This window comes from Mastigoproctus giganteus, chromosome 12 (genome assembly GCF_048544385.1).
Source record: "Mastigoproctus giganteus isolate SK-2022 chromosome 12, ASM4854438v1, whole genome shotgun sequence".
Lineage (NCBI taxonomy): Eukaryota > Metazoa > Arthropoda > Arachnida > Uropygi > Thelyphonidae > Mastigoproctus > Mastigoproctus giganteus.
In genome coordinates this window covers 92,353,286-92,375,539 of record NC_143586.1, presented here as the reverse complement: position 1 = coordinate 92,375,539, position 22,254 = coordinate 92,353,286, and the positions used below count along the sequence as shown (strand labels likewise).

At 38.4% G+C, this 22,254-nt stretch overlaps 1 protein-coding gene across 1 annotated transcript in view; it reads right to left on the bottom strand.

Moving 5' to 3' along the window:
- LOC150077276 (protein saal1-like) overlaps positions 1-22,254 on the bottom strand; it is a 242,943-nt gene that overhangs the window by 32,673 nt on the left and 188,016 nt on the right. Inside the window, exon 10 of the mRNA XM_090385838.1 lies at positions 15,145-15,268. Coding sequence (XP_090241964.1) covers positions 15,145-15,268 — 124 coding nt within the window. The remainder of the gene's footprint in view (positions 1-15,144; positions 15,269-22,254) is intronic.

Here is a 22,254-nt window from a genome sequence, read left to right as displayed (position 1 = left end):
CTCCTACTCTTAATATCATTAGTGCCAACGTGTACAACTATATCACCTTTTGTGCCCTTAAAAGATGATATCCGCTCTACAACATCATCAACCTTTGCACCTGGCAGGCATACCCTGGTCCTGTTCCACCTATCCTTTTTACAAAGCATGTTCCCCATTTCCCTGACAACAGAGTAACCAACAACTACTAGTTCCTGTGGGACCAGAGCATTCTGCCTTGGGGGTTGCCCCTGTGTTGCGTGATGACCAAGTGCAAGCTCTGGCATTGATGTGGGCAGCTGAGAGCTTGATGGGCCCCTCAATTTAGTTCCTTCGAGGGTATCTACCCTGTCCTTCAAGCTCTCATATAGGCCCATAACAATGCTGAGTTGTCGCCTGATTTCCTTACACTGCTTACATCGCGCACACTGAAAGACATCCCCCATGGCAATATCATGTCCTGTACCCAATTGCTCCACAAACATCATGCAAGCAGTGCATTTTAAAAGGCTGTTATTCAGAGGGAAACTGCCCCCCCTGTCCCCCCTTCTCCCGAGCCACAACACTCCCATTATCTTGAGCCTTTTGCTTTGCTGATCTGGTCCGAGTCATGATTTCAATTTAATTTCAATAAAATTTCAAAATTATAACTCTAAACTTGTATCCCAACACAGTTACAATGCTATATATATTTTTCAGTATCGAGTATTATCTACGAGTTCCATTTATATAACTTCCGTATCAAGTTATGTATTAATTAATTATGTTACGTTTGTAATCTAAGTCGTTATATGTATTTAGTTAAAAAGTACAATTTAAATGACAATGAAGTTTAACAAGATTAATAGATTTTACTGATTGATTGACAATATTATATTATATACTATACTAAGCTTATGCTATCTAGTTTGGGATATAACATATCGTATAACAATGGCTGCAAGTTACGAACGGTAAGTCTATGGACACTTAAGTATTAACTAACTTCCAAATCTCGCTGTCTCGATTCAGAATAAACTAAGGATCCTCACTAGATCTACAAGCTACTTATAGAAAATAATTTGATATAACAATTGGTCAATAAAGCAGCTAAATATGACTAAAAAAACTTCTCGTTCAGCAGAGTTGCAACTTGTAACACGTGGATTTGATACCCTTACCAATACTAAGTAATACCTACAAAATCTCTATCTAAGTTAAACTTTAAACTAAGTATCATAACTAAAAATATATAAAGCTACTCTAGAAAATAAGTTAATATGCCAATTTAAGCTAATAAAACAGAAAAACTTCTCTATTCCAGAAGCAGTAAAAAACTTCAGCATACTTTTTTAATTTGGGGTCACACAGTTAGTATTAGTATTAGTAACGGCCGCATGGTGCAAAAAAGCCTATGGCTTATGATGCACCAGCCAAAAAAAAAAAAAATCCTCAATAAGTTCTTCATTGTTCATAAATTCACTTACAATTCTTTTTCTTTGCCAGTGTATCAGAGTCTACAGAAATAGTCATGACCATTTAGTGAAGAATTTCCTAGTGTCCATAGCAAACCATTAAATACAGATGCATCAGCTGCATCTACAAAGTCACCACCACACTGACTAACACCCAAATCAAGTCCTGCTTTGTGGAAGCAGTTTTTAATTGTAGAGGGGCTCACCACATTCCATACTGCATTAATCCAGATTATAGCTTATAGTACATCTGTACTTTTGCAAAGTTTTGAACAAATCAAATTTTTTCTTCATTAAGTTTGAAATCAGGTGTTAAAAGACCATTTGCTATTATTTCACCTTAAAGCTTGAAATTATTCTTTGATCTTGTAGTTGAGAAGAAGATGTATGTTTGGAGGAACAAACACCATTTTAACGTTATTCAGTTTAATGTGCGAGTGGGATGCGGCACTGTTAAGAAATAAAATAACTTCTCTATTCTGGCAAATCATTCTTTTATTCAATTGGATCAGCCATTCTGTCATTATCTACCTAGTCATACAAGTGTTATTGTTTGATTTCCAATATACAATGAGTTTGCTTAAATCCAAAATTTTAAAACACACTGGTTTCATAAGTTTGCCTATAACAAAAGGTATTTCGCGAGTGCCCCACCATGCTTGTACACAAAAGTACAGACAGACACTCCTTTGCCACTTTACCTCCAACATGATTCCCCTCTAAGGCATATTGTTTTATCAAGGACTGCACATAAAAAAAAAAAAAAAAAAAAAAAAAAAAAAAGAACCATTTTATCAGCATTCAATGTTTTCTGGTGAGTATGCAACAAGTATTGGCAGCAACCATTTTTTCCACTCAGCAACGGTTTCCAAATTAACAACATCAGTAGATTCCCCACAAATTGCTTTGAAGGAAATATTGTGATGCCTACGGAACTTATGCTTTAAAGTCAATGGTGCCAAATTCTTTAGCAATTTATAAAAATTTGGTTTGAATCATAGGTGCAGAGATGGGAATATTTTGACTGCATGTCTGATTAAACCACTGAAAAAGTCAATTTATCTACCAAGGCACCTTCTGCCATGAGAAAATGTATGGTATACTCCTTTACATTTCCACTTTCCCTGCCAGTGTTTTAATAAAGTTCCTTGATTTTTAAATAATTGCTGCTGCTGCTGCTGCTGCTGAAGTCTTCCAATTTTGAAATGATCAGCTAACTTATGAACTTCACCCACACATTTATTTTTTAGAATATCCTATCATGTCTACTTTTTCTTTCCGAGCTAACTGTTTTTGAGGACATACTGTAGTACAGTACAATTTTGTAAATGTAAAATCTTACCTGGGCCTGGAACTCTGCACAGAATTTCACAGTACTGTAACAATCACACACTCTGAGAAAACAAAACTGATCCTTAAAGAATAGACAGATGATAGTGCCAGATATGCAAGTCAGTTATTTTTACATTTTGAAGATCTAGCCATACCATTGGTGATAGACTATGGAGTGGTTTCAATCAGTGTCCAATTAAGTTTAATTGACAGTTTTTCTATTAATGTAGTGTGTATTTGGAGAGGACTAATGCAAATGCATTAGAATCCATTTGCAGAGTGTTAATTTTTTTTAAAGACATTTATTGTACAGTACTGTATTACAACTGTATTGCAAGATTGTTTGTTATTTGGTTTTTACGAGCATTAACAACTAAGGCCATACTGCTCCATATTACAAGAAGACAAATGTATATGTCTTCTAAACACTTTGTCTGCACAGGAAAAAACAAAGAAGTTTTCTTTAGTAGCAATTAGGAGAGCAGCCAGGTCCAGTGAAATTGCTCCTCCCGGTAGTTGCAGAGAGTGTCTGAAGTCTGGGTAATGCAGATATTCAAAAATGATGTGGTGTGCCATTTCTGGTCTACCACAATGACATAGTGGGGAGAGAGTAAGCCCCAGGACATGAAGCTTGGCATTGAGGCTACCGTGCTCCGAAAGCAGAAATGTAGCAAATATAATCTGGGCAAAAGCAAGTTGATTTTTGTTGTATTCCTTGGCCGTTGGCATGAATGTGTATGTTGTTCTTCCCAGAGGGGATGTCAATCCAGGATTGTTGCCACTGTTTTAATAGCTCCCTTCTGATTCTGTTCTTTTCCATGAATGGGGGGGGGGGATTGGCCAGGTTAAATGTAATAACATCAATGGTGCACAGTATATTCTTTCTGTGGTAATATTTAGGTAATGAAAGGTAACCTCCAGGTCCACAGAGAACCTGCAAGGCCAGGGTTGAGGCTGTCCTACAGGCTCTATAAATCAAGGCTGAATCTGTGAGCATGGTGGAGCTAACTAATCAGTGCTTTGTTCTCAATGTGTCAATCCCAGGCAATGGCTCCATAAGTTATTACTGGGAGAAAGACACAGTAGAATTATAGCTTCAGGTTACTTCCCTTGAGATCCCAGTCCCTCCTGGTGATCCTAATCAGCTTGCTGGCATATTTTTTTTTCACTTTTTCTTTGACTGCTTTTGTATTGGGAATGAAAGAAAGCTTGTCATCCATGAGTACTCCTAAATACCTGAAGGTATTTCCATACTTAATCTGTTGGCTGTTGTATTTAATCTGAGGGGATCTTGAAGTGATTTGTCTAGTCTTGGAGGCTGAGATGGTGAGTGCCGCACCTCTGCAAGAGGTTTTCAAGATGTCGTATACAGTGTCCGCAAGTTGTCACCAGGAGGTTCTATAGACGACCACAGCAAGGTCATCTGCATATGTAAAGTTAGCAGTGTTTAGGTGTTCTCTTGCCAGCCATTTGTCAAAAACTACATTTCATGAGATTGGGTCTAAGTCGAGCCCTGAGGGCATCCTCATGTTATTGGTCTTGATATAGTTCTTGTGCTCGCTCACGCTGTGAGGCATCTGCCCTTCACAGACCAATTGCCCTTCTTCCATCTTGCCAGTTATAGAAGAACGGCAATTGGTCTGTATGAAATTGGTTTATCATGAGGCTTATCTGAGTTTTTCTGTATGATTTTGATCAGGGCCATTTTCCAGATCATGGGAAAAATCCCATCGTGAAGGCAAGCATTGATCGTGATGGCTAGAACAATGGACCTGAGTCTCTTTATGACCTTTGTCTTGATCAGATCTGGTGTGAGACATTTGCCTGATCTAGTTGTTTTCACAGCTAAGCTGATTTCAGATTTCAATATTATTGATGAAAAGCCTATCTGTTTCAATATTATCTGGTGTAGAAAAGTTTCTCATGTAACAATCAAACGTCTGCCAATTTGCACGATTGATATTATATCTAGAAGGGTACTTCTTCCGGAGCTCCTTGGTGCATCAGGTGGTCAAGTCTCAATCTGGTTTGAGTGTTGGATTCCTGCTTGTGTGGAGTCTTGATGAATAATGATATCCAATATACAGTTAATCACCTGTGTCCACAACGTGGGTTCATCTTGACCTGGAAGGCAGATGGAGGAATTGATGTCTCCAGGTATAAATTTGTCTAAGTCAAGCTCGTATATTAATCCCCAGGGGTCCTCATTTCCCAAGCGATCAGCATGGGAAATGAGGAATTTCATCAGAGGGCCAACAATTTCTCTTAGATCTTTGGCATTCTCTTCTTGTTATTCTCATCCAGTTTCTCAGTATAGTTAGTTGGTTTGTCCACCAAGGGACATGAAAAGGCCTCCTGGGGATGGACGTATTGCAGACAGAGATGATGAAATCTTGAAATGCTATTGCTTTTACTTCAGCAGATAGGGCTTTTACTTCAGCAGATAGGATTGAAACAGATAGGCTTTTTGTCAATATTATTGACGAAAAGCCTATCTGTTTCAATATTGACTGGTGTAGAAAAGTTTCTCATGTGACAATCAAACCTCTGCCAATTTGCATGCTTGATATTTAGCTCAATGTGGTCTTCTTGAAGTATTGTTGAATTGCACAATGTAAAGGAGAGTGGATTGTGGTCACTTCCAACCCCAGGAGGTACAGACTTGCCAGTCCTGTATTTTATTAAAAACATTCTCACTAGCAAGAGTGATGTCATTAAAAGAATCTCCTGAATAAGTTATACAGGTTGGTGGATGCCCCGGAGTGTCCACAATTTTCAGGTTATTGGCATTAATTAACTTCTCCAGAAGCTCTCCTTTCCCATCTGTGTGAGGACTGTTCCACACAGTTCACTTCGCATTGGCAGCTGTTGCATTAATAAAGGCACATGATGCAAGAAAGCAAGCTTATATAGCATCAGCCAAAAAAAAAAAAAAGAAAAGAAAAGAAAAGAAGAAGAAAAAAAGAACCTTTATAATATACACGTAAGTTAGTTATAATCCAGTTTAATACAAATATATACTAACAAAATCAGTAGCTTTCGAGATGCGTGTCTCTTTGTCAACTGACAAATTAAAACCTTCTTGTTTCACCCATCCACTCGCTCCAAATGTTTGTCTAGTTCTGCCTTTAATCTATTTAAGCTATAAACTTCTACAACGACAGATGGAAGTTTGTTCCAGCAATCAACCACACTGGCTAAGGCAAACTTCTGCACATCTATCCTACAACTGTCTTTTCCTCAATTTGAATTTATGACCTCTCAGGTGATTATTCTGAGCAAGAGAAAGAATCCCATCAGCATTCAGCATGCTCAAACCATTCAAGGCTTTATACACTTTAATCACCTCGCAGGTGCCTAGTCTCCACACACTGTAATTTGCAAAATTTAAGCCTTTCTTCATAAGAGCAACCCTTTGTTCCATTCACTAATCTTGTTGCCCTTCTCTGCACTTGCTCCAGCAGCTCTACATCCCTCCTGAAATGAGGCCTCCAGACCTGTATACAGTACTCAAGGTGTGGCCTGACCATTGCATTATACAAGGGGATTTTATTTCTTAGCAGTGCAATGGTATTCTCTATATAATGGAGGTAGGGCTCAATCAGTTGTGAGCAATTAGAATATTGCATGTAAACAGAGAAAACATACAGCCATCCAAACCAACACTCCAGAAAAACATCTGCTACCTGGGAGGTGCAGACACTATTTTTGTTATGATGATTTCCGGATCTAAGAAGAAAATTACAGCCCGGCACAACACCACAGCAGTACCACCTTGCCCATAGACAACAACTTCAATGGGAATATAGAAAGTGCAAAGGGCATGCTCTTAGTTAAGAAACACAAAATTTAAAGTAGTGGATCCCATTGACATGAGTGGCCAGTGCAATGGTGAGCCAGTTCAGTGTGACAGAAGCACGGGGAAAACAAATATGAGAGTAGGAGTGTGTTATAAGCTGAATTACTGTGATGAGTACAACAAACAACCATACAGGGGGAAAAAAGAGTGGATAAGTAAATCAGAATGTATTATAATGGGAGATTTTAACTTTCTAGATATTGACTGGAAATTGTGGGTTGGTCACTCACACAATAGCAAGATATTGTGGATTTATTGAATGACTGCTTTCTACAGCAGCATGTAAGAAAGGCAACAAGAGAGTAATACTCTTGAATCTGCAGATAATGCACACTGCAACCGAGCGGTTTTTTTATCTGCAGAGAATCTGCAGATAAAAGAACCACTAAGTGGCAGTGATCATAGTGTATTGATGGATAATTTAATTTACTTAAAAGATGTAACCACCATCAAGGGTAAAGTGAAAGATTTTGCTTTCATAAAGGGGTCTCAGAGTTTTTAAATTTTATATAGAGGGACCAACTAATGATGTTACGAACAACACATTCTAAATAAGATGCACTCAGGAAAATAATCATAGAAGTTACTAAGCTTTTCATACCAACTAAGAAATACTGTTTAAGGCTATAAACCTAAATGAATGTTATATGAAATATTGAGATACGTGACAGAGAATAAAAATGCAGGGGATGCATATAAATTATCAGATGATATAGAAGCGTATGGTAGATATAAACTATTCTGCAATCAAGTCACAAAGGAGGTTAGGCAAACTAGAGCAGATTATGAGATGGCTCTGGCAAATAATGCAAAGAAAATAAGGTTTCTTTACTTGTATTAACAGTAGAAGGAAGGGGTTGAATAACATTGGTCCACTTAATGTCAATGGTTTAACTTTTGATTATCCTGCTCATGTTGCTGACAGGCTGAATAGATATTTTGCATCTATGTATACACATGAAGAATTCTTTAGGGAGGGGGATGCCAGTAGTTAATCAAATTCTAACAGGAAGCTGAATGATTTTGTGATAACTGCAAAAAAAGTGGAGGAAAAATTGTTGAAGCTAAACAAAAAAAAAAAAAAGCACCTAGGGTGTATGGGATCTATCCAATTATATTAAGGGAGGCAGCAAAGGAGGTAAGCAAACCTTTAGCCATAATTATTAGAGCATATCTGGATTCAGGAAAGGTTCCTGTGGGGTGAAGATATGCAAACATATCTCCAATTGACAAAGGGAGATCAAAGGGGGACATTATAAATTACACACCTGTTAATTTATAACAGATGTGTAATTTAAATGTCTTTTGTAATTTATAATGCTTTTGGAATTTCTGTTATAGGAAAAATAATGTAATCACTGGTTAAAGAAGTAATGTGGAACCAGCTACACAGGACTGCAGTTATAGATCAGACACAGCTTGGGTTTAGTAAGGGGAAGTCTTGTCTGACCAGTTTGATTGGATATTACAATGTGGTCACAAAGGAACTGGATGCAAAAAATTAATTTGATATCATATACTTGAATTTCAGGAAAGCTTTTGATACAATTTGATTGGATACTACAATGTGGTCACAAAGGAACTGGATGCAAAAATAAATTTTGATATCATATACTTGGATTTCAGGAAAGCTTTTGATACTGTTTTGAAAATGTACTTTTTAACACTGACAAATGCAAATTAAATTTTCTGAGCAAATGGAAGACTGCTATACAAATTGGAGCAGTGTGGCATTAAGGAAAAGTTACTCAATGGATAAAGGGATCATTGAGTGGGAGAAGACAGAGTGGCAATCAATGGACACTGCTCTTCGTGAACTAATGTTATTAGTGGAGTCCCTAAAGTTTGGTGTTGGGCCCCATTTTTGTTTTTTGTCTATTTACCAATGATATCGATGAAGGTATATCAGGCTTAATGTCGAAGTTTGCAGATGATACAAAGGTTGGCAGGATTGTTAATGACAGAAAAGACAGTATGCTACAGCAACAGGATCTAGAAAAGTTGGGCAGATGGGCTGAGAATTGCAACTGAAGTTTAACGTTGACAAATGCAAAGTACTCCATATCGGTAGAATTCTCCACTACCCTGAGTGTGCAGGTACTACACTCAGGGTAGTGGAGAGCGAAAAGGACCTGAGTACAATTTTGCAGTCAGATATGAAGTTTTCTGAGCAGTGCAGATAGGCTGCAAGAACAGCTCATGGGATCTTGTCAATGATATACAGGAATTTTGCTAGCAGGGATAAGGAGGTGATTATCAGTTTGTATAAGGCAAGGGTAAGGCCACACCTTGAGTACTGCATACAGGTCTGAAGGATTCATTTAAAGAAGGATATACAGATGCTGGATATACAGATGGTTAAAGGGTTTCTCTAACCAAGAAAGGCTTAAGTTCTGCAAATTGCAGCATCTAGAGACTAGGCACCTGTGAGGTGATCTGATCGAGGTGTATAAGGCTTTGAATGTTTTGAGCAAGCTCAGTGCTGATGGGTTTCTTTCTTTTGCTCAGATTATGCACCTGATGGGGCATAAATTCAAACTGAGGAAAGACAGTTGTAGAATAGGTGTACAGAAATTTTCCTTTAGCCAGCAGGTGGTTGATTGCTGGAAGTTACCATTAGCATTAGCATTAGCAGAGGCATTTGACGCAAGAAAGCAAGCTTATGCAGCATCAGCCAAAAAAAAAAAAAAAAAAAAAACCCCACTTCACCCCTCTGTTCGTTCAAAATACCTGTCCAGCTGAGCCTTAAACTTATTTAGGCTATCAACCTCCACTACAAGGGATGGAAGTCTGTTCCACCAACCAACCACCTGCTGGCTAAAGGCAAATTTCCGCACGTCTATCCTACATCTGTCTTTCCTCAATTTGAATTTATGCCCTCTCAGGTGATTTTTCTGAGCTAGAGGAAAAATCCCATCAGCATTGAGCATGCTCAAACCATTCAAGGCTTTATACACCTCTATCAGATCACCTCGCTGGTGCCTAGTCTCCAGACACTGTAATTTGCAAAACTTAAGCCTTTCTTCGTAAGAGCACCCCTTTGTTCCATTCACTAATCTTGTTGCCCTTCTCTGTACTCGTTCCAGCAGCTCTACATCCTTCTTGAAATGAGGCCTCCAGACCTGTATACAGTACTCTAGGTGTGGCCTGACCACTGCCTTATACAAGGGAATAATCACCTCCTTATCCCTGCTGGAAAAATTCCTGTATATCATTGACAATACTCCATGAGCTACTCTTGCAGCCCATCTGCACTGCTCAGAGAACTTCATATCTGCCTGCACAACCACCCCCAAGTCCCTTTCATTCTCTACCACTGTCAGTGTAGTTCCACAGAGTTGATACGTTGCAATGGGTTGCTGTTTCCCATGTGTAGTACTTTACATTTGTCAATGTTAAACTTCATTTGCCACCTCTCAGCCCATCTGTTCAACCTTTCCAGATCCTGTTGCAGCAGCATAGTGTCAGTAGTGTCCTTGACAACCCTGCCAACCTTTGTATCATCTGCAAACTTAGATATTAAGCTTGATATACCATCATCAATATCATTTATAAATACAGAAAACAATAATGGACCCAACACGGAGCCCTGAGGGAGTCCACTAATAACATTAGTCCACGATGAGCAGTGTCCATTGATTACCACTCTGTCTTCTCCCCCTCAACCACCCCTTTATCCATAGCAGCAATTTGCCTCCAATGTCACACTGCTCCAATTTGTGTAGCAGTATATAATATCAAAGATCCAAGTATATAATATCAAAGCTATTCCCTGCATACAGTTCTTTTGTGACTGCATCATAGTATCCAATCAAATTGGTCAGGCAAGACTTCCCCTTAACAAAGCCATGCTGTGTCCAAGCTATAACTGAAGTCTTGTCTAAATGATCCTGCAGTGCTTCTTTAACCAGTGCCTCCATTAATTTTCCTGGAACAGAAGTTAAGCTCACAGGTCTATAATTACTTGTGTCAGCCTTTGATCCTCCTTTGTTTTTTTTTTTTTGATTTGGTAGTTGTTGGCGCATCGGCTTCTGTGGCCATATTGCACCTCCCAAGGTTTTTGCAGTACTTTGATCCAAGCCCGAGGCGGGAATCGAACCCGCGACCTTTGGGTTGCCGGGCAGGTACTTTACCCACTCGGCTAGCCCGGTCGGCTTCCTCCTTTGTGAATTGGGGTCACATTTGCACATTTCCAGTCTATGGGTACCTCCCCTGAGTCCAAGGAAGCTCTCATAATTATGGCTAAGGGTTTGCTTACTTCCTTTGCTGCCTCCTTTAATATAACTGGATAGATCTCATCCACCCCAGGTGCTTTTCTTGTGTTTATCTTCAACAATTTCTCCTCCACTTTACTCCCAGTTATTACAAGATTCTCTAGCTTACTGCTAGAGTTGAATACACCTCTGGCTTTCCCCTCGCTAAATAACTCCTCATGTGTGAATGTCGATGCAAAATATTCATTTAGTTTGTTAGCTACCTGAGCAGGATCATCAACAGTTGACCCATCGATATCAAGTGGACCAATCTGATTCATCCCCTTCCTTCTAGAGTTTACATAAGTAAAGAACTCTGTGCTGTTTTTCTTTGCATCCCTTGCCAAAGATTTCTCGTAATCTGCCTTCGCCTGCCTAACCTCCTTTGTAACTTGGTTACAGATCAACTTGTATATATCATAGGCTTCTGTGTCATGTGTTAATTTGTAAGTATCCCATGCATTTTTCTTCTCTGCCATATGCCTCATTAGTTCATCTGACATCCATTTTGGCCTAAACCTTGAACAATATTTCTTAGTTGGTATGTAAAGCCTAGTAGCTTCCAAGATAAGTTCTTTGAATGCTTCCCATTTTGAATTTGCTGTTGGTAACATCATCAGTTGGTCCCACTGTATAGAATTTAAATACTGTCTCAGTCCATCGTAGTCGCCTTTACGGAAGCAATAACCCTTCCCTTTACCCCTAATGGTAGTTACCTCTTTGAGTAAATCCCACTTCAGCACACTGTGATCACTGCCACCTAGTGGTTCATTTATCTGGAGATTCTTAATGCATGAAGAATCACTGCTGATAATCAAATCAAGAGTATTACTCCCTCTAGTTGCCTCCCGAACATGCTGATGTAGAAAACAATCATCCAATAAATCCACAAAAGCCCTGCTAGTGTGTGAGTGACCAGCCCCCAAATTCCAGTCAATATCTGGGAAATTAAAATCTCCCATTATAAGACTCTCTGATTTACTGGCCCACTCTATTTCCCTGTACAGTTTCTTATTATACTCATCAGAGTCATTAGGCCTATAGCACACTCCTACTCTCAATTTTGATCTCCCAATGCTTATGTCACACCAAACTGACTCAAGACTGCACTGCCCAGCGATGTCAACTGGCTTCACTTCCTTGGTTTTTATGTGTTTCTTAACTAATAGCATAACCCCTCCCCCCTTCCTATCCTGTCTATCCTTTCTGTAGACGTTGTACTCCTCAAATTCCAGTTCTGCATCCCTTATATCTGTGTGACACCAATACCTCAAATTCATGAAATTTATTTACTAAACTCCTAGCATTGGTGTACACGCAAGTATACCTGCACCTGTTTCTATTCTTAGCTACCCTAACACAACCCATGTGTTTACTTGTACCGCAATGGCTCCCAGCACTCTCTGAAATATCATGCATCTTGTTTGATAGCTTAAAAAAAATTCAAGGCAGAACTAGACAAAATTTTGGAGTGAATGGTTGGGTAAATGTGAAGGGTTTTTTTGGCTGATGCTGTATAAGCTTGCTTTCTTGCATCATATGCCTCTACTAATGGCTATGCACCATGAATTTGTGAAGAAATTGCACAGATAGCTAACCAACAACATTTTTATACCAAAACACCTACACTTAGAAAGGTGTGCTAAAAAAACTGACTTCACCACTAAAGGTGCAATATATTGTTTACAATGTGGAGGTTGACCAAAAGCCTGAATAAGCCAGAGTAAGAGAAGAATCTTTTTAGAATTAAAACATAAAAGACTGAAAATTGCAGTGTATCTAAAGTGGATAAAAACTTTCACACTGGGGCAAAGACCAACTGAGCAAATGAGCCTTTACCAAAACATCAGTCCTATCAGCAGGCAGATATCATCACCAGACTTCATAAACTAGCCTTTTACTAGAAAGGCTAATTTATGAATTAATTGCAACAAGTGCATCCAGATTGAAAACTACATCCACATTTTTAAAAATAGTTATTCCAAATTAAAAATAGATATAAACATCTTGACCATAACCACTCCTCCAATTAAAAATGTTCCAAAGAAATGCCCAAAGATGTTTAATGAACCCTATCAACTATCCTGTTACCAGAAGATCTTAACGGGATTTTGACTAATAGTTGACTAAATCTTATCTAGTCAACTAGTTATTATAAACTTATTTTAGCTATTGTTATTGTAATTATTGTAAAATAACCAGTTCTAAGGAATTGGTTGTTTTATAATCTACTTAGCAAACTTCTGGCAATGAGGTTATAAAGTGACGAATTCTTTAGAACAACCTTAACTGCAATTAAGACAAACTTCTTAATTATATTACAATATATATTTTATTCTAATAAGTTTGTTTAATAATTATATCATTAGACAAACTTCTGGTGTCAACTAATCTTTAATCTTGTTACCAAAATACACATTAATGTTACCAACCTTTACCAGTTCTTTGGTAACAAGATTATAAAAATGGCTAATCCTCTGGAACATCTGGGAATGAGATTAAAAATCCAATGTATATATACCCTCCAAAACCCATATTAATTAAACTGAGTGTGAAGTGTGATCAAAAAGTTTGCTGACTGAATTATTACTTGGAAAATGAAGCGTTTCAAATGGAATGCTTTTGAAGTAATCTACTTGTTACTGTATACTCTGAAACTTCTGAAAGCATTCCTGATAAGCTTAATTTGGAATTGCTAATAGTTACTGTGTCATGTTGTGAATAATTTCCACAGTTGTGGCATTTCTGGATCTTTCAAGGGGCTTTAAGCTTGGGAAACACAAGGGAAGCTAAATCTGTCTAATATAGTGATGAAGTGATTTTCAAGAAATTCTTGAATGGAAAATGTAATGTGTGCAGCGACATTGTCATTATGCAAGTGCCAATTGCTTGAAGCTGACTTTTCTGGCCATTTTTTTGTGTACAAATGCTCAATTGCTGTAGAACTGATGATAAACATGATCTTCGTGTTTGATCAAGATTGTCTTGCTGTTTTGAATGTTGGAGAAGATGGAGTCTTCCATTGAGAGGACTGTACCTTTGTTTCTGGGTCTGAGCCATATACCCATGATTCATCACCAGCAATGATGGAAGAAACAGAATGCAGGCCAGCAGTAGAAAACCAATGAAAATAATGGCATGCAAGAATTTTCTGCTCTCTGTGATCATCAGTGAGGGTACCAGACAAAAACTTAGCTGAAATCTATTGCATTCCCAAATCTTGTGATAAAATTGATTGACATGTCTCAGAAACATCAATTTCACTAGCAACTCAGATAGTTAAATGTCTATAATCCTGATAAGATTAAAAACACAAATGATTGAATCATTGGTTTTTGAAGTAGAATGGCAGCCACAGTGAGGATCATCCTTGACACACAAGTGGCCCTCTTTAAATTTTGCAAAGTAATTGAGTCTTTAAACAATGCACAGCATTTCTCAGGAAGATTTTTTAGCATTTCATAGGTTTCTGTTTCACTTTCCCTTAATTTAAAACAAAATTTTATGCAAATTTGCTAATCAGTAAAATCGGTCATTTTAAAATGTTACAAAACACATAAAACACCTATTCAAAGCAAGCAAATTCAGAATAACTGCAGATAAATGGGTGATTCATGTTACTATGAATATCTGAGCCACTGAGCACGTTTTATCAAGTCACAACATATTCAGTGACAACTCAATATAATGCAGCAATTTCAAGACAAAGTTGGTCCCTAAACGTTTTGATCACACCTCACATCAAAACTTTCACTATTCTTCTCTTTTTAATGGTGAAGTAGTAATGATAGAAAGTATATAGAGTTCTTAAATTTAATTCAAATCTATCCTTAAAATGTATTTACTTAAATACCCTTAAGTCATAATTACAGTCTTAAGTAACTTATAATAATTTTTTATAGTAACTTATAACATTGTCCGGGCATTGTATTGCATCAGGCATCCCTGTAACTATTTACTGAATGCAATAAAGATATTATTAACAATTTAAATATATTTTTCTCCCATTCATTTTTTTCTGTCCTTGCAGTTGTTGATGAAGTTGTAGAACCCCACAAAATGCCTGATTTCCATCTGTATATAATTTCCAACTGGAAACGTACAGATATTTAGATTTCACAGAGTTTTAAAGTGCTTCATTTGTGCCACTCAAGTAACATCTTCACTCAATTATTGCTGAATAATGAACAACAATGAATTATGGAAATTTTATGGTATGTACATTGATCATTAAATTTATACATCTTAATAAAGAGAACAAACTTACTTCAGTTGTTTGGACGTCTGTACTAAAGCAGCTACAAAATTTTTGTGTGCCCAAACAGCACACAACTCTTCATGGGTATCCAAGACAAAATAAATCAATTTCAGTGTTCCTTTTAAAAGATCACCTGCAAAGCAATAATAAGATCTAATGTATAAAATTCTGTACATTACAAACTTAATATAATGCTAATGTCAGAAAACAACACCTGCATTATATGTGAAGTCAAATTTACCAATTTTTTCTAAATGAGTACATAACAGCTGATTTTTTTTTGATTTGGTAGTTGTTGGCGCATCGGCTTCTATGGCCATATTGCACCTCCCAAGGTTTTTGCAGTACTTTGATCCAAGCCCGAGGCGGGAATCGAACCCGCGACCTTTGGGTTGCCGGGCAGGTACTTTACCCACTCGGCTAGCCCGGTCGGCACATAACAGCTAAAAATATATAAACTATTATAGGTGCACATTCCCCTTGCATTTTATTTATTCTACTGATATACATTCCTGCAATGTAATTATGTTTTATGCATCCCTTCTGAAATAGTTATATAAAAAGGATGCCATATAAATGGTATATAAAAGCTACATAAAAGGATGGCTGCAGAACAGATGTGCAAAAATTTGCTTTCAAGCCAGAGATTAATTGATTATTGGAAAAAAAATATCATCTGGTGAAAGTGGGTAGTTTGAACAAATTTAAGGAAAAATTAAATATTATTAGATGGGGATGGACAGATGAGATGGGTAATGACAGGATTTTTGCAGCACATAATTTTTAAAAAATATGTACTATACTTCAGAAGCAGTAAACTGTCTACAGCATTTTTTAAGCAGCTGTGGAGGCCTCCATAGCCAAGTGGTCAGGAGTCCAGTAGCACACACTCTGAGTAGACCAGGGTTCAAGTGCCTGACTGCTAAATATGATTGATCTGCCAACTTGTACTGGACCAGTATGGCAGATTATGGCCCATTTCCCTCATCCTGCAGTGGATTGATAATGGCTGCAATTTGCTTTTTATTTATTTTACTATAAACAAGCAAAAGAAGCAGCTCAGCTACATAGAATCAAAGCTTCACATACACTTGTACATCATTAAAAAGAGCAATGTCACATAATCGTGGTCCTGTAAACTTTGGCTTCTGTGATTTTCTTCATAAAGGGTATGATGATGTCATTATGCTGACCACTTTCTTTACAGTTTACCATGCAGTGCTGTTAAAAATATATTTTAAATCTACAGTTCAAAGATGGTAATCTAATATCCACTCTGTACAAATCACAAATCCGTCATACCATGTAACATTGTTCCCACATCTGGGACGGTTCTCTCAAAACCTCTCTCGGGCTTCTAGATTCCATTCAAAAGAGGGCAGTTAGGCTAATTAATGACTCATCTCTAACAGAGTCTCTCCACTCTCTGTCTCATAGACATTCTGTTTCTGCTTCATACCTTTTCAGTCCATCAATTATAAAAAGTGCATACTGATGAAGTTCAGACTTAATGAAGATGCCACCAGAAAGAAGAAACCACGTTAGCTGACTCAATTCAATGAAGTCCAAAAGAAGTGATGGGGTCACTAAAGATGTGATCTCCACATGAGGTACATCTTGGCAGACTAAACAATGTTAGCAGCAAGTGCAGATAAACCAAATTAAGCCCAACCATCATCAGCAGTTCATCAAGTATATATGTCACTATATCAGAATATAGTCTAAGTTCAAACTCTTGGTTTGAACTTAGCCTATATTCTGAACTTGGTTTAGTTTAGCGGCTGTTAATGGATTAGAGAGAGTAGAGGTGAGTGCAGTGGGAGGATAACTGAATTGGAAGGATTTGTCACCTATTTTTTTGGAACTGGCTGGATATAAGCAAATTTCCCAGCATAAGGAAAAACACCAATGGAAGAGGAAAGTTTAAAAAAGGCAACTGAGAACAGGAGCATAGGAACAAATGTACAGGACCTGAGAACAAGTGGAGAAATATCATCAGGACCTGGAGCTTTCTTGACATAAGATTGCTTAAAATTCTTCTCACAGAAGACCAAAGGAAATATTGAGTGGAGTGTACTGGGAATGGTAGCAGGTGGTTTACCAAGATCAGCAATACAAGAGCTAGAAGAAAAGTAGGATGCTAGTAAGTTGGCTGGCTTTATCTTTAGCTGAGAAGGCAATGAACCATCAGGTTTTAACAGGAGTGGAAGTATACATGGACAAAGGTTGTGGCCACTAGCTTTGGCAAGAGACCAGAATGCTCAACTAGCATTTGTGCAGTTTTTTTTTTTTTTTTTTTTTTCTAGGAACAGAATCAAGTTTCCTATTCCCAGCCTGTTCAAAATATAGTTCAGATTAATTAATAACCACACTACAATTATTGTAAAAGAAATGGGGTTTGTTGGAGCATTGCTCTGGAAAATAAATGTGTTTTCCCACTTTGAGCTTCCGATAAGTGGTGGTATTGCACTGGCTGATGAAAGTCATCTACCATCTAGTACTGCCTGATAACACGGTGGACACTAGACCTAGATCCCTGTTTAAGTGTTCTCACCTTGTGGTCACCTGCAATACAATAGGTACAGCATTTCAGGACTCACATATGGAGGTTAGCAACATTACCACATTTTTTACATAATCACGGTTAGATTACATAACATAACCATGGTTAGCAACATTTTTATCATTGTGAAGGTGCAACCAGAAATTTCTAAAGATTCTTTTGGAATTTATGAGCAGTTTACTAAAACTTTACATGGCCTTAAACACCTTGATCATTTCACCATGAAGATGCCTTGTTAAGAAATAAGTAAATAAATCACAAACACATTGACAGTATAGCACAATTTTTTAAATCACAAAACCAAAAATACACGCTGAATTTCGTGTATGCACTGTTGATTATAAAGTATTATAAAATGTGGAGTGAATATTATGTTGGGAAGTATTGTGCAGTGAAATGAACACAATCAACTAATAGTGTTAGTTAAGCAATTAATAATTAAGGTTACAAGATAAGACTATGTATATATTAAGTGCAATAGCATCATTAATACACAGCCATTTCTGAATAAACAGAATATTTATAAGGCGGAATCGTTTTAAGTTATATCACATATTGTGAATACCTTCACAACGAGTTGCCATGATATTGCACTACTTCGAATAAGTAACGCTTCACCTAAGGAAGGCGTCTCCGTAGCCAGGTGGGAAGGAGCAGCAGTGCGTAGCATATGCTTCTTGATTAGACCGGGGTTCGAGCCCGTCACCACCAAATATGGAGGATGCGGAAAGGTCAGAGAATGACCACCGCATATCCCGGAGCAATATGGCCTTAGTTGCTAATGCTCCTAAAAACCAAATAACAACAACAACATCACCTAAGGAGAAGACTAATGTTACTTATTCTCAGATAGGTACCACCACCCAGACGGCACCGTTTTGAAATATGGTATGGTATGGGATAAAGTTCCCAGTTATCCTCATACTATCCTTATTAGACTTAGAAAAGAGATAGAGATGTAGGAAGGTGATAGTAGGAGAGGTAGAGGAAGGAAATGCCATAGAAGGAAGAAAGGGACAGTTGCTCCTTCAGCTCACACTCAAAGCTCATATATTCCTCAAATAGGCAACGCTTCCCCAGTAGAGAAGACTGTTGTTACCTATTCGAGGAAACCCAGCTCCTTCGACTCACACACAAAGCTCATATATTCCTCAAATAGGCAACGCTTCCCCAGTAAAGAAGATTGTTGTTACCTATTCAAGGAAACTCAGTGGCCATCAGGCCCCCCCAGACGGCACCGTTTCAAAACTTGTTGGCTTCTCTTCGATGGGTGGGCAGATACCCAAGTGATGCAATGATGGCAAAACAGTTATGAAGTATAACTCCACAATATGAGAGATGCCTGATGGTGTAAGATGTATTTAGACTAAGATGCATTTAGGGCTAAAGCCTCAAGCTGCGAGCAAATTTAGACTATGTATATATTAAGTGCAATAGCATCATTAATACACAGCCTTTACTGAATAAACAGAATATTTATAAGGCAGCATCATTTTAAGTTATATCTCATATTGTGATTATCTTCCCAACACGTTGCCATGATATTGCACTACTTCGAATAAGTAGTGCAATATCACCCACCGAAGAAGGGCCAAATGGCCCTGAAATGGTGCCATCTGGGTGGTGGTACCTATCTGAGAATAAGTAACATTAGTCTTCTCCTTAGGTGAAGCGTTACTTATTCGAAGTAGTACAATATCATGGCAACTCCTTGTGAAGGTGCCATGAACGTGCCAAAACGATGCCGCCTTATAAATATTCTGTTTATTCACAAATGGCTGTGTATTAATGATGCTATTGCACTTAATATATACATAGTCTAAATTCGCTCGCAGCTTGAGGCTTTAGCGCTAAATGCATCTTGGTTACAAGATAATTAGTTATTTACTTTTCGCTTTTTAATCACAGAAAAAAAAAACTAATTAATTTAAGAAATAAAAACATAACAAGCCTGAAACGTACTGCATACATTAACTAACTTGTCACTATTAGTAATCGAAAAATGGTGTAAAGAAACAAACTTATGCAGCACCAGCCAAAAAATAAATAAAATAAAGCAACCAAGGTCACCTTTTGTCCTTTATTTCTTTCAAGTATTAATCCAATCCTTTCTTAAATTGAGAAAATTTTTCAATTAACTGGTACAGACACTACACCTTGACCCATTCATGTTGGTTCACACCTGGGTGGTCACATGCATTATGCTAGATGCAGATTTCAGGACTTGCATATGGGGGTTACACCGGGGTTAGTAACATTTCTACCATTGCTAAGGTGCAACCAGAGATTCCTAAAAATTCTTTCGGAATTTATAAGCAGTTAACTCAAACTTTTCAAATCCTTAAACATCTCGATCGGTTTACCTTGTAGAAGTTTGTTATTTGTTATTTTTTTTAGGAGCATTAGCAACTAAGGCCATATTGCTCGGTGATATGCGGTGGTCATTCCCTAACCTTGACGCATCCTCTGTATTTGGTGGTGACAGGCTCGAACCCCGGTCTAATCAAGAAGAAGCGTGTGCTACGCACTGCTGCTCCTTCCCACCTGGCTGCGGAGGCGCCTCCTTGTAAAAGTAATAACCTTGTCAAATTATTTACCTGTATAGCATTAGCATTAGTAGAGGCATATGATTCAAGAAAGCAAGCTTATGCAGCATCAGCCAAAAAAAAAAAAAAACACTTCCATTTCACCCCTCTGTTCATTCGAAATACCTGTCCAGCTGAGCTTTAAATTTATTTAGGCTATCAACTTTCACAACAAGGGATGGAAGTCTGTTCCACCAACCAACTACCCGCTGGCTAAAGGCAAATTTCCACACATCTATCCTACATCTGTCTTTCCTCAATCTGAATTTATGCCCTCTCAAGTGATTATTCTGAGCAAGAGGAAGAATCCCATCGGCACTGAGCATGCTCAAACCATTCAAGGCTTTATACACCTCTATCAGATCACCTCGCCGGTGCCTAGTCTCCAGACACTGTAATTTTTAAAACTTAGGCCTTTCTTCATAAGAGCAACCGTTTGTTCCATTCACTAATCTTGTTGCCCTTCTCTGTACTCATTCCAGCAGCTCTACATCCTTCTTGAAATAAGGGAATAATCACCTCCTTATCCCCGCTAGAAAAATTCCTGTATATCATTGACAAGATACCATGAGCTACTCTTGCAGCCCATCTGCACTGCTCAGAAAACTTCATATCTGCCTGCACAACCACCCCCAGGTCCCTTTCATTCTCTACCACTGTCAGTGTAGTACCACAGAGTTGATACGTTGCTCTGGGGTTGCTTTTTCCCATATGTAGTACTTTACATTTGTCAATGTTAAACTTCATTTGCTACCTCTCAGCCCATCTGCTCAACCTTTCCAGATCCTGTTGCAGCAGCATAGCATCAGTAGTGTCCTTAACAACCCTGCCAACCTTTGTATCGACTGCAAACTAGGACATATCATTTATAAATATAGAAAACAATAATGGACCCAACACTGAACCCTAACGGACTCCAATAATAACATTAGTCCATGATGAGCAGTGTCCATTGATTACCACTCTCTGTCTTCTCCCCCTCAACCATCCCTTTATCCATAGCAGCAATTTGCCTCCAATGCCACACTGCTCCAATTTGTGCAGCAGTCTTCCACATGCAACAGCATCAAAAGCCTTTCTAAGATCCAAATATATAATATCAAAGTTATTCCCTGCATCCAGTTCTTTTGTGACTGCATCATAGTATCTAATCAAATTGGTCAGGCAAGACTTTCCCTTAACAAAACCATGCTGTGTCCGAGCTATAACTGAAGTCTTGTCTATACAGGGTGATTCACTACCAGTGCGACAAACTTGGAGGTGTAGGGGGCACAAAGACGAATTGGAATCACATAGCATTGTAGGGTCCGAAATGCCTTCGTCATGGGGTAGAGGACGTTGAGCGGGAGGTCGCGTGAACAGCGATCCCGCTGGAAGTCAGCATTTGCGAACTGGTTCCTGAGGCAGTAGGATGGACGAGTATTCAAATGTTGAACTGGTCGACATGCACCTCGCATTTGGAGCTGCGGACTGTAATGGGCGCACCGCTCTGTGCTTGTACCAGGAACGTTTCCTGCACAGGCGTGCTCCTCATCATACGATTTTCGCACGTGTGCACAGAAGGTTACGTGAGACTGGTTGTTTCATGAGAGGTACCATGAATTGAGAGCGAATGACGAGGACGTCAGACAATGAGGAGAATGTCCTACGTCTTGCAGAAGGCAATCCGAGTAGGAGTACTCAAGTGATAAGACAACGATTGGGTATTTCCCAATCCACTGTATGGAGGATACTGTCAACAAATCAAATGAGTTCATACCATCTGCAACGCATCCAATCATTGGAGCCTGCAGTTATCCACTCCGGAAGACTTTTGCTACTTGGTTTCTTCAACAGAAACGGTTCGCAAATGCTGACTTCCAGCGGGATCGCTGTTCATGCGACCTCTCGTTCAACGTCCTCTACGTGATGACGAAGGCATTTCGGACCCTGCAATGCTATGTGATTCCGATTCATCTTTGTGCCCCTACA